Source organism: Drosophila hydei, unplaced genomic scaffold (genome assembly GCF_003285905.1).
Source record: "Drosophila hydei strain 15085-1641.00,03,60 unplaced genomic scaffold, DhydRS2 tig00000250-arrow-arrow-pilon, whole genome shotgun sequence".
NCBI lineage: Eukaryota > Metazoa > Arthropoda > Insecta > Diptera > Drosophilidae > Drosophila > Drosophila hydei.
Genome location: NW_022045696.1, coordinates 1269982 through 1289351, shown reverse-complemented (window position 1 = coordinate 1289351; position 19370 = coordinate 1269982). Strand labels below are relative to the sequence as shown.

Here is a 19370-nt window from a genome sequence, read left to right as displayed (position 1 = left end):
CGCACAACAACCACACACACACGTGCACACGCACACATTTGCATGCATAATATGTGAAACTGTGTTTTTTTATGTTCTTGCCTCATTTTGTGTGTGTGTGGGACAACATTTAAAATGTAAGCGTTTTACGTGGCGTATACTTAATGCATTAGGCATACGCCGCGTGGCCCATCACCGAGCAGCGCCACTGACAACCCAAAGGCGACACGCAAAAAATAGCCTTCTCCTTCACCTGCTTCTCGTATTTGTATTCGCATTCGCATTCGTATTCGTATTCTTGTTCACTTTCGTATTCATCAGTCCTCCACTCTTTCTCATTCACAGGTGAACGTAAGCAACACTTGGACCATGCCGCAGGAGGGCTTGAATGTGTTCTATCGTTTCTTTCGTGATCGCATCTCCTGGTTTGAGGCAGACGCCGTTTGCCAGTTCCATCATGCCAATCTGGTGACAGGTAAGTGAAAGACAGTGAGCTGGGTAGAGGCTAGCAGACAGCTGGCCGCAAAGCCAAGTCAAAGGTGCAGCTTGAGGCTTCGGCTAAGCTAGCTGCACAAAAAAAAAAAAAAAAAAAAAAAAAAAAAAAAACAAGAAAAGAAGACTGAAAATGAGAAGGAAACGGAAAGATGTCTGCCATACATGTGGACATTGTGTGACAGCAGGTGCTCGGGCTGCAGGGCCAACGATAACAAAGAGTGCATATAAAGCAATGGTAAATGCCAACAAAATGTGAAATGCAAATAAGCCCAATCACAACAGAGAATTTGAGAGAAGGAGGGGTAAGCAGCAGGTAGCCAAGGGGCGAGGAGCCAGAGGTGGGGGCTATTGTAAATGTCCGGCAGCTGTTGTCACAGCGCTGGCTGTAACAGGCTTCATCTGACAGCCAAGCGGTTGCAACTGCAAAATGACGCAGTTGAAGGTCCTGCGAGTCAAGAGTGAAGCCCTTTAGAAGGGGCACCCCGTGCCAGTGCCAATGCCTGCACCCAATGCCTGCCTGGGTCTAACGGCCAGCCAAAGGATCTCGTACGACAGGCTTTATCATGTGGCTGCACCACATACGGCACAAACATAATAAATCCCTTTCACAAATACCGGACACTGCAATGCGGGCCAGCCGTACGGGAAGCGGCGGAGGAGGCGGGCTCACAGCAGCTAAATCAACAATAGGTCGCTCAACCGGCTCATGTGCATACGGTCGTCGTAAATAGCTAAGTAGATTGTTGATAAATTGTTCATGCCACTCAAAGACAATGCAAATTGTGTGACTGCAATCGAAAATATTCTGCAAAATCTGCTAAATCCGATCAGAGCTGCAAATCTGATAAGCAGGCAAATTGCTCTGGATATGTATATATGTAGCTATGTTGCTTATGTGCAGAGGTATGCAGTGGGCGAAAGGAGAGAGAGGGAGAGGAAGAGAGGTTGAACGAGGAGCAACTAAATGAACAAATTGTACAGGGTCTGTTAGCTAAGGCAGGCAGCTCAGCTCAAGCTCTTTTCCTTAATTTCATATAGCAGGAGACTAGAGGGAACAAAGCTGAGACAGAGAAGGATGCAATTTGGCAGGCTATTTGAGCTGGGCTTAAAATCGAAATCTAGGAAGAACTCTGATCACAAGAATAAGTAAAACCAAAGAAATCTTATCTAAGCAGATATCTCCCCAGTGCTCGTCCATCAAGATATGTGATGCAGTTATGATGCAGCTTGAAGGCGTGTGCATCTTGCCATCCATTTCTGTCCAAAGATCAAACCAATTGTCGAGCTTCATAGATGTATGACTTAATGCTTAGATAGCATTTAATTGATTTAACGTATATATCTCACTAGATGCCATCGATTGGTATTAAGACCCTTGTCGATACTTAAGAGTCGTTGCCAAGGCTAAGACAAGCGCCGGCCCCTTTTGCCAGCGCAGCACCATGCTATTCAATGCGTACAAAGCTATTCAAGGGAAGGGCCCCAACGAGTTTCTCACAAATCTGACTCGAATACTAAACCGGTTGATTGGATTGCATTGTCCTTTATCCTTATAAATAGATTCATATGCTTCACTCATAGTTTGCTTCAACTTGTGTACAACACCGAAAGTTCATTCGAGCGCACAATTGTCCCCGGGTCAGCCAGCTGTAGGGGGCGTGGCCCGGAGGCGGGCGTGTCATGGGCGGGTGTCAGTGTGCATAAACAATTTGAGAATCAGGGATGCATGTAAATGTGTGAAACAGAAACAAGGATAATAAGAAATGTAGTACAAAGTGGAAAAGTGGAAGCAGTAGAACACGAAGAATAAGAACAAGAAGAGGAAGAGGAAGAGCCAGAGGCAGTGGCAGTGGCAGAGGCAGAGGCAGAGGAAGAAGAAGAAGAAGTAAATGACAGAACGAGCCGAAAAGCAAGCAAATTAAAGTTAAAATAAGAAACTGCAGGAAACGACAGTGGACGACTGATAGATACCCTGTAGGCAGCTCAAATGCAAATTCAGATCAATTTATGCTCACAGTGCAATGCTTAAATAAACGACTTAAAGATACCCTTTGAGTTAAAACTGCAACAGTAAAGCTGCTGACTAGAAGATACCCTGTAGACAGGTCTTAAATGTAGAGTAAAAAATGCTATATATGATATACCCTTTATATATACATTTTTGAGGTTGCTACTTTTGCAGAACCGCTTAGAGAATGCCCTGCACACTGAACGAAACGCCCTATTAATACCCTATATTCAGGCCTTATTTTGTTCTTAGTATAAAACTCACAGTGACTAGCAGATACCCTGTGATACATACGCATATTAAATCACAATTACATTGGTCAGGTGATGCTGCTGTGAGACTAAAAGATACCCTACATTTGAGTCCAGTTTGTTCACGGATTTCAGCTCTGGCAGCCTCTCGCTGCAAGGTATCTATTGTCCTGAACACATTTGCAGCCCCCGCCCTCGCCCTTGCCCACAGTTACATTGAACACTTTTTTCCTTGTTTTCGTAAATATTTTTGGTACGAACACAAGCTGAGAACATGCATCGGATTAGACCAGCCGCTGCTCTGTCCGGCTGTCTGCCTGGCTTGTCTAGCTGCGCGGAGTGGGTTGGGGTGGCGAACGGGTTTTTCGGTCGGATTTCGGAGTGGTTTCTGTGGTCGCTGTTGCTGGCAAATGTGCCGCATGCCCAACACGGGTAGCAAAACAAAAACCATACGCCGGACAAATTAAATAGAAATATTCGCATTGAACAAATAAAAACCATTTGTTTCTCTATCTCCTTCTCCTACTGCTGGCCCACGGTTCTCGCTGGGCCATTCTTATTGTTTTTACTTTTGTTGTTTTTTGTCGCATGTGTTGCTTGTTGTTTGCCTCTCTTATTTTTGTTTCTGTTTTGCTGCCAGTCGACAACAGTTTTCAATTTGATGCAACTCGCGACCTGCTGAGGGAATTGGATGTGAACGACATCGTTTGGATTGGACTCATGCGGCCGCAGAACTCGGATCGTTTCATGTGGTCGTAAGTACAACAACAACAACAACAATACAACTACATTGTTTTGTAATTGTGTTGTTCGTGTTGATATGTTTATTTTTGGCATGCGAGCCATGATGCGAGAGCTCTTTAATACTTAGAAGTTTCAATTTAAAATCGTTAGCGCAGAGTTAAGCCGGAAGCTATTGGAAAAGTTTTTAAGCTAAAAGTTACGAGCATGCATTGAAGTAAGAATGGCAGCAAGCTCTAGTTAATCATCTGACATTCACTCTGCATTTATGTTATTATTACACTGTTAATGTTAACAATAACAGCGAAGAAATGCTAGTTAAAAGACTTGCATTACTCAACTGCTTGCTGTCTTCTATAGCTTATGGTTTGACTTAACAGCTACTTTAACATGCACTTCAACCGTATGTTAATCTCTTACGCTGCAGCTAGGCCAATTGCTGGCAGTTCAGCTAGACATTAGACATTATTTTAAGCTTAACAAGCACTTTAACATGTGGATAATCACATTAATTGACATGAGCTCTGATAAGGTGTTTAGTTAATTGCTGGCATTTAAGCTAGACATTAGACATAATTTATAATACAGATAACTTAACAAGCACGTTAACATGTGGATAAAAAAGTTCGATTGGATTGTTTGTTTATTATATTTAAAAGCTACTTTAACATGCACTTAAACCGTATGTTAATCTCTTACGCTGCAGCTAGGCCAATTGCTGGCACTTAAGCTAGACATTAGACATTATTTTAAACTTAACAAGCACTTTAACATGTGGATAATCACATTAATTGACATGAGCTCTGATAAGGTGTTTACTCTTTAATTGCTGGCACTTAAGCTAGACATTAGACATAATTTATAATGCAGATACCTTAACAAGCACTTTAACATGTGGATAAAAAAAGTTCGATTGGACTTTTTGCTTGTAATACTTAAAAACTACTGTAACATGCACTTCAACTGTATGCTAGGCGCGACCGCTAGGCCAATTGTTGGCAGTTAAGCTAGACATAAGACATTATTTTAAACTAAACAAGCACTTTAACATGCAGATAAAAATTAGATTATTTTTCTGTAATACTTAATAGCTAATTATTGAAATGGGCTCAGATGTAGTGTTTAATTATTAGCAAGCCTGAGCTTGCCTTCAGTTATATATAACTTTTAGTCAGATTTGTATATATATATATATAACTGTATATATAGCAACTCACGTCCTCTGGTTGTGGACACTGGCTATTGGGCAGAATCGTTGCCACTGATGGACGCCCCGCTCTGCGCTGTTATCGATCCCATACGCGACTATCGATGGCATGCGCTGCGCTGCGGTGGCCCCGAGACAGCCTCATTCCTCTGCGAAATGCCTGGTAAGTTCGAGTGGGAGTAGGTGCCTGAGGGAGATGGGGCTAAAGCCTTCTGCTCTTCTGCTCTTGTGCTGTACAGTGCCCAGCTGGGCGGATGCCTGCATACTGAAGGAGATGCCCAATTTGACTATGCAATACATGGCGGATACAGCCAGCATTGAGCTCATTAGGAACTGTCAGGAGGAGGGTCTACTGCGACACACCTGCAAGGGCAAGGAGGTAAGTGAAGGCAGCCCAACCTTATACAAATTTCTTTCCAACTCTCTTTCGGTCTCCGTCTTTTCGTTGTGTTTGCACTCCTTGCAGGACCGCGAGCGGGCCGTACGCGAGCTGATCTGCCCCAAGGAGCGCTTGGAGGCGCAGCGAATCAACGACATCACAAACTCGCACTTCAAGTCGCTGCAAATCATCAAGAGCATTCGGACCGACAACAACGAGAACAACGACATCGAGCTGCTGCCCCACTATGCGGCTGCAGGTGTCAAAATCGAGGTGGACACCGTCGCACCACTCGAACGCTTCAGCCTGGACAGGCTCATGATGGCCGATGAACCGGTGTCCGTGGTGCACTATAATATACCCGACCAGGTGCCCATGCCCGTCAAGAAGTCAGCGAAGAAGGTGAACCTCAACGAGGAGTACGCCAAGAAGCTGCAGGCGCAGCACCAGACGCAGCTGCGAAAGGCAACGCCCAGGCCGCTCGCCCACCTGGACATGATGATGGGCGATCAGCCGGCATTGAGCGAGGAGCAGTTACCGGACGATGTCAGCAATAGCGATGTGTCCAATGAGATATTCGAGCCCTTGCCGCACAAGAAGAAGATATTGCCGCAGGATCTGAGGACCATGCAGACTATAGTCGAGACAACAACAGCTGCTGCAGCAGCAACAGCAGCAGCAGCAGCTAGCGAGCAAGCAACAACTGTCAAGCAGTTGCCGACAACAACAATGGCGCCTACAACGGCAGCAACAACAACAACTGCCAGTACAACAACAACAACCACTATAGCGCCCACCGTTGCAGCAACCACAACTACAACGGTAGCTCCGACAACAGCAGCAACAACTACCACAACGGCAGCAACTACAACTACAACCACAGCGGCAGCAATAACAATGGCAGCAACATCGACGGTAGCCACAACAACACTGGCAACAACGACTACAGCAGAACCAACAACAACAACAACAACCACAACAACCACAACAACGACAACAGCAAAAGCACCAGCAACAACAACCCGTGACAACATTATGATAACGACAACCGGAGCAGCAACAGCAGCAACACCAACAGCAACGGAAATGGAAACGGATACAGATACAACAGTTGTTGTCGCCACCGGTAACACTCCCAATTTATACAGTAGCAGCACTGGCACCACCAACGTCCCAGCAGCAACTGCAACACCAATAACAGCCGCAACAGCAACGGCAACAGCCGTACCATCGGGCACGTCGACAATGGTGAGCATCGCACATCCCATTCATCCGGTGCAGCAGGCACGCGATGAGTTGTCCCATCCGCATGTCAAGGAAACGGCCGACAATTCGCACTTCATACCGCCAATGCTGCTGGTCAAGTCGCACTATGTGCCGCCAGCCAAGCATGGCGAGCATGCAGAGCACTGGGAGCATGTTAACAACAGTCCACTAGCTACAGCAACAACAACAACTGCTGCAGCATCAACAACAACAACAACCATGGCAACAACAACAACAGCAGCAGTCGAGCAAAAGAGTCTGCAGAATATTGTTACAGCAACAGGAACAGCAGCGCCAGTTACACTTGTGACGCCAACAGCTAGCGCAGCCAGGGCAACAGCAACCGCAGCAGCAGCAACAACAACTACCAAGGCAACGGCGAAAACAACAGAAGCGACAGCAACAAAGGCATCTAGCAATGTGCTTGCTACGGAGGCACCACAGCTGCGAGCAGCGACCGCAACAAAACAGCCAACAGCTAATGAAAACAGTTCAAATGCAACCGCAGCAACAGCAGCAGCAACAGCAACAGCAGCAACAACTACCGCAGCAGAGGCAGCAACAACTACAGCAGTAAAGGTCACCGCAAAGCTGCAGCTGGAAAGCGAAAGTGTTGCTGTTGCCCCTATTGAGCCGGAGCCGGAGCCGGAGTCGGAGCCCGAGAATGCGAATGTGGATGAGCTGGAGTTAACGAGCGCCACAACACGGCGCAACTTCCTGCAGGAGGAAACTGAGGCGCCATTCAAGCCAAATCGACGACGTTCGCTAACAAAACCGGAAACCGTTAGCTATTTCAAGAAGATCTTGGGCTAAACACCAGCAGCAACTGTAATTGAAGCGACTTTTACAGTTAGCACACATTTCCGACACTGTCACACACCCACAACCACACCTCCGCCACTTTGTACCAGGCCAACCCCTTAACCCTCTGCTATATAATTGGTATTCAAGAGAAGAGAAATCAAAGCTGCATTGCTAGCAAATTGAATCAGTTGATGTCGTTGCCTGATTCAAAGCCACCAAAAGCACCTACTCAACAGCCAACAGCCAACAGCCAACAGCCAACAGGCAACAACAGTAACAGCAGCAACAGCAGCTAGCATATCCACATTCTGGCCAAAGTTTGTAAAACTTGGCTATGTCCGCCTCCCACCCCGCCCAGCTCCAAAACGGAAACTCAAGCTGTTAGTCAACGCCAAGCGGAAACGCAAAGCAGCCGAAAGAAAACTCAAGAACTTGACAGAAAAAGATAGATAGTTAGACAGTGAATAAGAGAGAGAGAGAGAGAGAGAGAGAGAGAGAGACAGGGAGAGGGAGAGAATATGGCAGCAGCAGCAGCTTTCAATGGGGAGCATCAAAAATGTCAATTCTTTGCAGCACAAACCACAAACGAACACCACACACACACACACGCACACACACATTGAAACAGCTAAGGCAATAGAACAGAAAAAAATCGAAATCAGGTGCGCAGTGGGAAAGGTGGTTGCATACCAAAGGCCAAATCTAAAGTATGATAAATACTACTATAAATGTTTACAGAGCTACTCGTAATATACACATAAGATACACAACCATTAGGAGCGTCTGTTTCGTCAAATTTCGTTTCCTCGCCAAAGGACAGCAGAGGAAGAAAAAAAAACGCAAAAAAAAACAACATAAAATAAAAGTAGCTTTTGCAATCGGGTACAGCCGACTGCACAATACTCGTTCACATATTCAAAACGCTAGCTCTATATATAGAGATAAATACTAAGAGATATTGCATTACAATTACGATTTGCCACAACACGCAGTGGGCGCAAGTTAATATTTATGCATTTCATTTTCCCAATTTGGTCACTCTAGAAATCGAATCTAGCAGAGATTAGCTTCTTTTTCATACTCAATTTGCACACTCTAACTCGAATATTGAATGAGATTGTCTTTGAACAATTTGCAGCTTACTTTTGTATTTTCCAGCAAAGCCCATCGCTCGAAATTTGGTCACTCTAAATCTTAAATCACTGAAATATGCACAACTGAGCGATAAAATGGGTGCAACAACAATATATATAACACTGTATCTATGGAAAGCTAGTCTTTCCCTTCATAAGGAAAATATGGTCACTTTAAATTAAACACTAGAAAGTATTGACTTTCCCAAGTTACTACTTCCTTCTCTTGGTGTTTTCAACAGATATTTTTAACTGTAGTGAAACCCATTCTCAACTTGAACACAAATATGGTCACCCTAGCTATCACTTTAGGTGTGCAAAGTAGCCTATTGACAACTTGAATCCCAATATGATCAGTCTATGTATTATCCTAGATAAATAGAGAAGCCACTTGTCACTCGAAGTCGAATATGGTCACCCTAGGCATAATGCGAATTGTGTAGAGAAACAAATTCTCTGCTTGAAGCCAAATGTGGTCACCCTAGGCATCACTCTTGGCGTCTAGTGAACAGCTTGAATTCAAATATGATCACCCTAGGCACTAAAATCCACTTCTAAACCTATTCTACGTCCTCAGTAAGCAGCGTAGAAAGCTGTCTGACGCGCATATTTCATACATATATATTTCAATTTTCAATCGCTAAGCCAATATACTCCACTTGAGCTCTGCCGAACAGAGCATAGCTGAAGTGAGAGGCAAATAAACATATATTTATGATCTGTGCACATTATAATATAATTGAACGGGAATCATAAACATTCGAGTATTAAACATAAGTATTATGCGCCCATACACGAATTGCGAAACAGGCCTCGTAAAATATGAATACCCAATTTACACAGATGTTGTAAAAGTCGGTGTCTATACTTTTTTTTTGTGTCCAAATAGTGAATACGAATCAACATATATACACACTTACGCATATGTATTGTAAGACGGAAAGGCATAGCAGCAGCGGCAGCACAACGTATAGATGGAATGGATGTCGGCATACCTTAGATTAAGATTAATGAACGTAAAAGTAAGAAATATGAAGCGCAAACAAATTCTTCGACCCCCCGCACCCCCTCACCCCCTCACTACACAGCAATTGAATGAAAACCCAATTCCAAAGTACTCCAAATGACACTTGAACTAGAAAATTCTGTACTCACAAAGGAAAACCAAAACGGAGAAGCACGAAAGAAAGACGGATAATGAGAGTTTGCTAATGTTGATGTCAATGGAAGCGCGAACAATTTTTCTGGATTCTAGCAGCAAATAGTAAGATATGCGTAAATAGTCTAAATATAAACCAAATAAATAATTCAATATGAATAAAATTACATTAAAAAATAAAAACCACAAAAAAATATTAAAACTAATTGAAATTCTTGTGTCTTTGGGGGAAGTTAAAGCTGCTTGGGGAAGTCTCTTTGTCTGTAGATATAAAGGTTGCGCTGTAATAAACTTTTATTTTGACTGAGTGAGCTTTAAGGCTGGATAAGCTTATATCTAAAATATTTCCATCTCAAGCTTTAATGAGCTTTTGTTGCTCAATGCAAGTTATGAGCTTACTGCACGCTTTTAATCACTAGTCAAGATTTGTAGAGGATATTTCAATGAAAAATAATTGCATTTAGATCTTTAATAAATTTTAATTTTTGAATTTTAATTAATAATATAATACCATAAAACGTTCGATGCCTAGCATCAACAGTCGCATAAATACGTCCAAAAAGTCAGCTCAAAGACGAATTTCACAAAATATAAAAATTTGCTAAAAATACGGAATTCGAACGTTTTCCAAGCTCAGCGCTTACAAATTGTAGCTAGTTTAAGCGCAGACTAGCAAAAAAAAAGACTTAATATGCACTTAAATGGAAACTGACTACAAATTGGAGTATGCATAAATATTAATGGATGCTGCATGGAAATCTATAATGCTCTACGTTCCATCAAAGGGAGCGGCTAGAATGTTCTAGCTCAGCGCTCATGGAGGGCACGTTGAATTTGGGCATCGTCTCTGCAGTTGAAAGCTGTGCCAACGCCAACATTGCTTTCCGGCGGTCCGGTGTCCTATGCCACATGCCACATGCCCGGCTGCAGCTTCGTTGCCTCGTTTGCCGCAGGCACTCTACATTTTTTGTGAAGCATTTCCCTTTTAGCCAAAAAGGGCAGCGATGCGGCCAGACGCGGTGGCAGCTACAGTCCGACAGACACACAGATAGAGCGAAAGAGATAGCAAAAAAATAGATAGAGCGAGAGTGGGAGCGAGAGCGACAGAGGCAGACTGCTGGGCAGACAGCAGCAGACGTCCTACTTATGATTGCCTAAAATCCAATGAAGCGTTGACGCTTGGCCCAGGCCGGGGCAATTGCTGTCATCGGAGAACAGTTTTCTGGATAACCAACGGAAGCTTTTGGCATACGCAGCACAGCACAGTGGGCGACCAACATCCTGGCAGCCCCATGTCCACACAGACGCCCCTCCCACAGCCGCTGTTCCTGATGGCTTTTTAAAGAGCGCCAGCCTTTAAAGAGCTGTAGCTTTATTTTGTTTGCCATTCGCTTGTTTTTGCTTCTGCTTCTTCTTTTTCATTTAATTCATATGCTTAAAATTGTAATTTCTTGTGTTTACCGTTAATCCTTTGTGTGTGCGTGTGTGTGTGTGGGTGTGTGGAAGTGCGTGGGTGGGTGTTAAGTAACTTTTGACTGACGGGCACGCAGCAAATATATATTCCAAGTGTGCGAAGAGCTGCCAATCTCCTTAATACCCTTGCCGAGCGGGTAAGCCAGCTCTGTCGTATCCTATGCCCTTCCTGCTCCAACTGAGCCAAGCTAGATCTTTCGCAAGTACACAGTGCCATACTTTTCAGCCAAGGTGCAGCTCCAACTGTCAGTGATCTGTGCAGGCTCATCGAAACGATTCTTATAGGGCATTTCAGATGTCTGTGTGCCTGTTATGCACTTGCCATCATCTTAAAGCACTTCACAGCTATTCGTCGAGGGTATTTATGGCGTGTCCTTCAGTCCATCCATAAGACTCTTATGACAATAATCCATCAATAATAGGCACTTCAAGGGTATTTGAGAGTATTTTCTCTTCGGACTGCTGTTGTCGCCCATTCATTTTATTATTTCAGTCGCAAACGACGCGTTTTTACAGTCAACGTGGGCCCGCAAATTAAATGCAGCTGACACACAAGCCGACATCAGCGACAGACGATAAGGACATTCAGGCAGGCAGGCAGACAGACAGACACGAGTCCAACAAATGAGAATCATTTGACGTAAAATAAAATGTTTTATTAACAATATAAACAGGCGAACAAACAAACAGAAGGACAGCATCTGAAGGTCCTAAGTGTGTCGAGATGAACCCGTGTCGTGACACGATACGCACGATCTACTCGAAAGGGATCTCAGTCCCTTCTGCTTAGTAATTGGGTGAGTCTCAAAGGATTTTAAGCTAAGAACACTGAGAGTAGACTGTGTGGAGCTAAAGAAATAGTATTAAATATCTAATTTAGTCCAGCTACGGAAATCGTCTTGTTTAGTCGATTGGAATTCCTTTGGACTCCAACTTAACCATAAATTATGAGTAGAGTGCAAACCCTATTTGGAAGCCCGAATACTTTTTGTCGTTTGGCATTTAAGCCTAATCCTTTTAGCCAAATAGTTTGTTGAGGTGGCAGCAATTGGCCCCTGCTATAGGATTATTTTAAGCAACAGCATTTGTGCCTGTTGGGCAACATGAAATTGTTGCAGTTTTAATGGCCTCCATACATTAGAGCCACATGGCGTATGGGCAACACTTTTCAGAAAGTTTTTAAATAATTCGTTCCCGTAGCCTTCCACACTGTAAAAATAAAACTAACTCGGCAGCAGAATCCATACGATAACCATAAGCTGACGTCTGCTCTGAATTATTGTAAATTGTTGTGGACGAATACGAATATTTAGCTTATATTCAGAAAGGGCGTAAGCATTCTGTTTACATTCATAAATTAGATTGTTGCTATTCGTTTATATTAGAGCTAATTAACTGAGTTATCTGAATTAATTGGTTGTTGTCTGTCTCAAATTTGATTGGTATCTATGTTAATATTACATAAAGAATCTCGTAAGTTAAGCTTATATAACAGTTCTTTTGTGTTTAATTGGTTTTAATCATAGCAGTATAACAGTTGGAAGTAAGTCTTGATTATCAGTTGACTACAAATGTATATATATATATATATATATAGTATACTCAAGCGACAATTGTACATGGTACAAAGTAACATCCCTAAAATCCACTGTGTAACAGTTCGCTGTAAGCTAAAAAATCAAATATATATACTATATAAAAGCCCCTTAAAACACACACAGCTCAACTAATAGCTATACAACACTTCTTTTCAAGCATAAACTTAAAATTGAGAGTGTATAACAGTTTCTTAAGAGTTTCTGAAAATTAAAAAAATATTTATTTTTAATCCCTTTTAGGTAAAATATTGATGACAGCTTCTATGAAAATTTAATCTTTAGTAACAACTGTATAAGAATTATTTGATAATTCTTTCACAAGCAATATCTATATAACTGTTTTATAGGAGCACAGCCAAACGCAAGAACTAACTTTTCAATTAATAGCGGTATAACAGTTTTTTTAAAATCGACACCACTACTAATAGCTATACAAAAGTTTGGAAATGCGCAGTAATAGCTGTATAACACAGATGTATAACATCTAATAGATGTATAACAGTTCTTTCAGCATGCACACCTCTCGTAATGGGAATATAACAGTACTTTGGTAACCCATATAACAGTTGCTTGGTAATCGACATCTCTAATAATAGCTATATAACAGTTACAGCTTGATTGGGAATCCCGCATCTTTAATGACCTGAGTTGCCTTAGAATTATAAGCCTTGTTTCTATTGTATATGAAGATCCTGCCATGGAGCCAGATCGACGTTCATTCGCGTAAGGCCCTTTTATTGCTTCACTCCGTCTGAATTCATTTGCTCCGACATTGGAAACTGGCCGCAATCGCTTAAGTGTAAGTAACAGATACTGAGTGAGAAACACAGAGCCGCAGGCAAACCGCCAGCAAAGCCCCATTTCAAATTGTGCCAAAAGCCTCGAAGAATAATGGCATTGTTATTGTCACACAAACACACACAGACATAGATATAAACACACACACAAACACACAGCGACAATGACAGAGATAGACCCGGAGACAGAGACAGAGACTGACTTACGGAGGTCTGCTTACTTACAAGTGCGGAAGGATAAATACATTTGCCAGGACAACGATGCGGACAATTCAGCACCATTTGCGCTTTTAGTTAAATTAGTTCAAACGAAGCTCAGGCAAGCGATACTATCTGCATATTTCTAGATGATTTCATTGATTGGGCACAGCTGGCCTGCCTGCATCCAAGTTTTCACTGAACTAAAGCTTATCTTCCCTGTGACACAGACAGCTCTTCTGATATCATATTAATGGAATTTACAACTAGCATCTAATCAAGGACGCATCATAAACATTTTATCGCGCTAGAAAATGTTTGGCCCTAGGCATAATAAATGCGAGCAGAGGCATTTAAATTGGGCTCACATTGAAGGCTTTCATGCTAACTATATTAGAATTATCACTGAATATATACTATATACTATATATATATATATATATATACTATATTATACACTGAATAGATCTACCCTTCCTAAATATATAAGACTTAATAACTTATCACTCATTAGATCTCTCCATCCTAACTATGTTAGACACTGAATTGATCCATCCCACCTGACTATATTAGATTTGATAGCTTATCATGAATAGATCCATTCATACTGAATAGATCTAGCCATCCTAACATATTTGACTTGATAACTTATCGTGGATTAGATCTGTCCATTCTAACTATATTAGACACTGAATAGATCCATCCCTCCTAACTATATTAGATATTATAACTTACGGATTAGATCCATCCATCCTAGCTTTAGTACACACTGAATAGATTCATCCATACGAACTATATTGAACTGTATGATCATGATCAGTATAGATCTATTATCAATATTTTGCTTCATTGAACAATCATTAAACATTGAAAAGTGGCTTCAAGTGGATCTAAAACTCGTATACCACCTTGGCATATATGGTATGCAGCCAGTTAATAGACTTTATTTTAGATCATGCCTACGATCGAGAAGGGCTGTGAGCTTGTTGAGATTTGGAGCGCTTTCTTGTATCACAGTTCCACAGTTCGAAAACTCATTTTGCTGCGCTGTCAGCTAGATAAGTTTGCACTTTGTCTGTTTGCTGGCTACCGAAAATGCTGGTCGCTTTGTTTGCCATGGATTATTTAACAGATTGTTTTATTAATAATGCAGCGCGGTGTTGAAATCGCATAATGTTGCAGCGGTCTCTGGGCCACACGACCCGCCCCCTCCCCTGGACAACTTCCGTTGTCAACAATATTGTATTTGGTGAGCGCTGAATGCGGCATGCATTTAGCTGCGGCTTTCACTTTGCGGCTGCCCCCATTCGGCTAAATGAATTATTTATCAATAATATTTGATGTTTTTGAAATAATATCCATAATTTGCGGTTGCACAAACCAGACCCACGATGAGACAGACAAAAAGACCAAATCAGCAATTACATTAAATTAAATCCCATGAAAATTGTGACCAGATAGATATATGAAAACGGGTCGGACTTGGCTGTGCCAAAGGGAGTCATATTCGTATGGAGATGACTGACTTATAGATATATATGGATATTTATCGAATTAGATATCGATCAATATACTCTTTGATAATTGTGACCAGATAGATATATGAAAACGGGTCGGACTTGGCTGTGCCAAAGGCAGTCATATTCGTATGAAGATGACACACGATATATATCGAATTAGAGATCGATCAATATACTCTTCGATAATTGTGACCAAACAGATATATGAAAACGGGTAGGACTTGGGTGTGCCAAAGGCAGGCATATTCGTATAAAGATGACACACTTACAGATATATATCGATATTTATCGAATTAGATATCGATCTATACTCTTTGATAATTGTGACCAGATAGATATATGAAAACGGGTCGGACTTGGCTGTGCCAAAGGCAGGCATGTTCGTATGGAGATGACACACGTATAGATATATATCGATATTTATCGAATTAGGTATCGATCAATATACTCTTTGATAATTGTGACCAAACAGATATATGAAAACAAGTCGGACTTGGGTGTGCCAAAGGTAGGCATATTCGTATGGAGATGACACACGATATATATCGAATTAGAGATCGATCAATATACTCTTCGATAATTGTGACCAAACAGATATATAAAAAAGGAATGGACTTGGGTGTGCCAAAGGGAGTCATATTCGTATGGAGATGACAGACTTATAGATATATATGGATATTTATCGAATTAGATATCGATCTATACTCTTTGATAATTGTGACCAGATAGATATATGAAAACGGGTCGGACTTGGCTGTGCCAAAGGCAGTCATGTTCGTATGGAGATGACACACTTATAGATATATATCGATATTTATCGAATTAGATATCGATCAATATACTCTTTGATAATTGTGACCAGATAGATATATGAAAACGGGTCGGACTTGGCTGTGCCAAAGGCAGGCATATTCGTATGGAGATGACACACTTACAGATATATATCGATATTTATCGAATTAGATATCGATCAATATACTCTTTGATAATTGTGACCAGATAGGTATATGAAAACGGGTCGGACTTGGCTGTGCCAAAGGCAGGCATATTCGTATGGAGATGACACACTTACAGATATATATCGATATATATCGAATTAGAGATCGATCAATATACTCTTCGATAATTGTGACCAAACAGATATATAAAAAAGGAATGGACTTGGGTGCGCCAAAGGCAGGCATATTCGTATGGAGATGACACACTTATAGATATATATCGATATATATCGAATTAGAGATTGATCATTATACTCCTTAATAGAAATGCATCATGCTAATTAGCAATCAATAAAACAAAGAGAAAATCTCACAGAAGGTCACTCATCCATATACTCTCAGCCAATGTAGAAGAAGCTACTTCCCTTCACTAGTTTGACGATCTGGCAGCACAAATTTGTTTTAACTGCAGCATTAAGTTGGCTGTGCCTGAGTTTTGCAAACATTTTGTAATTGATTGTTGTTTGCTTTTGACGAAAAGCGATGAGTTTACTTGTTAAATATGGAATTTTATTATTTTAGGGCTAGCCGAACGTAGACATGTTTACACAATAAATAAATTCAACAAATATGCATTCCAATTAGGTAAAATATGCCCTGCAAATGCAGAGCGCAGGGCATATTCGTTTTTTTGGATTTTAATTTTTTTAAATATTATTTTTACTTGCGTTCAGCCACGCCCACTATGAGGCGTGTATAAAGGCATTGCTTAGTGAGCTAAAGGGCAGTCGCCTATACCCGCTCGCTTAGTCTCTTAATTTGATGAAGCTGGCTGAATGAACTCAGAAAAGGGTAATCTATATTTCATTTTTGCACAACAAATTCATTTAGAACCAAAGAAAACTGATAGGTTGGGCGTGTATGTGCTTAAAAGCTTGATACAGCCATGTTTATCACAGTTTTACATGGTCGTATTTCAAGTGCCAGACTTAATGTCCAAAATGGCTTGCTCGCAGGCTAGGGGTGAGGGCAAGGGCATTTGCCTTGGCCTGACTGCCAGCTTTCCGTCCATTATCTGTGGCATGTGTATCTCCGTGTGTGTGTGTGTGTGTTTATCATCATAAAATTCAATTAAAGTGAAACGCACACAATCAAACAACAGATCAAATTAAATGCCAGACAAGCAATTTACTATATATGCTGTTGAGGCGCTAAAATGGGCGTGGCTGGCACGTGTGCGCCAGTTCAGCCAAAGTGTGTGTGTGTGTGTGTGTGTGTGTGTGTGTGCGGTTTTATTGAATTCGAAATAAGATTCAATGCGGAATCCAGCTAAAACCTGGATACAAAACAAAGTACTTAACGAATGATGCTCTGCTCTGGCGCTGCAGTTGACTGAAACCATGGATGGTCATACTTAAATAAGGTCTCACTGCTTTCAGATGACCTCACACAGACACACAAGCACACCTGCCAAAGTTCCAGAATGAAAGGGCAGTAAATACGCTTTACTGCCATTGGAAAATCTCATTTAAGTGCCTAAGCAGAAGACGATGGAGATAGAGCTAGATACAGCGCGTGAAAGAGCGAGAGAGAGAGAGAGAGGGAGAGGGAGAGGGTAGGGGTAGACAAATCCTGTAAAGACACATGGTGGCTTGAGACGGAATACGCCGAAAATCACATAAAAGGCATTGGCACTTAGTTAAGCCAGCGATATTAACAAATGCTGCGCTCTGTTGTCCTTTTTGTGTGTGTCCTCCACACACTCACACACACACACACTCACTCAGACAAAGGACGTTGACAATAAACCAAGTCCAAAGCCGCAACGAATGTGCCCAAGCTGAACGGAGCTGTCCGCCTCACAGATATCATCGACACACACACACACACACACACACACACTCAGAGACAACTAGAAACGTAACGCTTTTCCTATCTTTATTTCTTTCGCATTTCCAATCCGAATGTCCCAAGTATTTACTTATGTATCCACTCGCATTGTTAGAGCGTGTCTCTTGGTTTGTCTTTTATTCAGCTCTATGCCCATCCCGACTGGACAGTGTATAGGTATATATGTGTGTGTGTGTACTACATACATGCAGTTGCAATAAAGTTGGGCCAAATCGTTGTGGGTTTTATGGCCGACGTTTAAGTTTCAAGCACTTGAGCTACACTCGAATCGTTTAATTTAGGAAATGCTGTGGCGCAGCCAACTTAATGAAGGAAACAAATTATTTTCATGTTGCCAGATCGCTGAAAGACTATTATTTTTTAAGATTTTATGAAATTGAATTTCTTTCTCTCTCTTTCTCTTCTTCACTATCACTCTCACTTTCTCTCTCTGTCCTTTCTCTAAATTATTCGCTCTCTCTTATACCCTCCCCATCTTTCTCTCTCTCTCTCCCTTGCTCTGCGAGCTGCATAACAATATATATAATGATCAGCCCCGACTTAAAGCTCCAACTAATGCAGATTAGGGAAGGAATATTTACGTGAGACATATGTCGATACTGATTTTATGAGCATACGATAGAGTGAAATTCCAATCCTTGTTTCTCTAATTTACGATATGCTTGGAACATTTGATACTGTGTCGGGGCCAGGACATTACTACACGCACGAGTACAGAGGAACTATTCATAGCTTAGGCTAAATCTGCTTATCTAAACAAACCTCAACTGTAAACCGGATCATAAATATAAGGGAGAGCATAGTGGTGTACACTGTAAGCTGTTGCTTGAATGTAGTAAAAAAAACGTTGCCTACATTTGCGGGCATAAAATGTATCTTTTGCTTACACGCAGCCACGTCCACAGCGACAACAGTAGCAATAACAATAAACGCAGTGCTCGCTTTGTGGGTTACTCGCGTAATCCTCATGCTATGCTCCCATCTACTTTCTCAGCTTCTACTCTTACATACCACACACCACACACACACACACAGCCAAACACACACACATGCATGCATTCATGCATAATAGTACTCAAGCTGGGGGTCCATTGTTGTCCAGCGTTGAAGCGCGCTTGTGGCGCCATCTTGCGTGCAAAACAATTATAAAGTTTGTGCGCTACACTTGAGGCGCGGCATTTAATTAGGTACAGCAGCCGGCGTACGCAAAATGGCTGCCAGCATTTGTTATGCACGAGTATTTACGTACTAATAGCCAAAGAAGTGCGCCGTTTAATTGAATGCCGTCGGCCAAAACATGAAGAGCAAGAAAAATTGAATAGAATATATAACCAGCAGAGCAGGAGAAAAGGCTGCAAGAAACTCTGCGCGTATGTGGTCGACATGCTAATACGCTATACTACTACTATATTTATCCTTTTAACAGTGTTTATAATAATAGTTGTAAGCAAAAGAAATATTATTATATATAGAGATAGATATATCAAAAGAGAGAGATAGCAAGATATATTGA

The 19370-nt window shown here is 41.7% G+C and overlaps 1 protein-coding gene across 1 annotated transcript in view; it reads left to right on the top strand.

The window, feature by feature from the left end:
• LOC111604748 (nuclear pore complex protein DDB_G0274915) overlaps nt 1-12865 on the top strand; it is a 34782-nt gene extending 21917 nt beyond the window's left edge. Inside the window, exons 3-8 of the mRNA XM_030223696.1 lie at nt 325-454; nt 3374-3488; nt 4684-4844; nt 4921-5060; nt 5148-6856; nt 12841-12865. Of these exons, the coding sequence (XP_030079556.1) occupies nt 325-454; nt 3374-3488; nt 4684-4844; nt 4921-5060; nt 5148-6856; nt 12841-12865 (2280 nt within the window). The remainder of the gene's footprint in view (nt 1-324; nt 455-3373; nt 3489-4683; nt 4845-4920; nt 5061-5147; nt 6857-12840) is intronic.
• Nucleotides 12866-19370: the final 6505 nt, after the last annotated feature.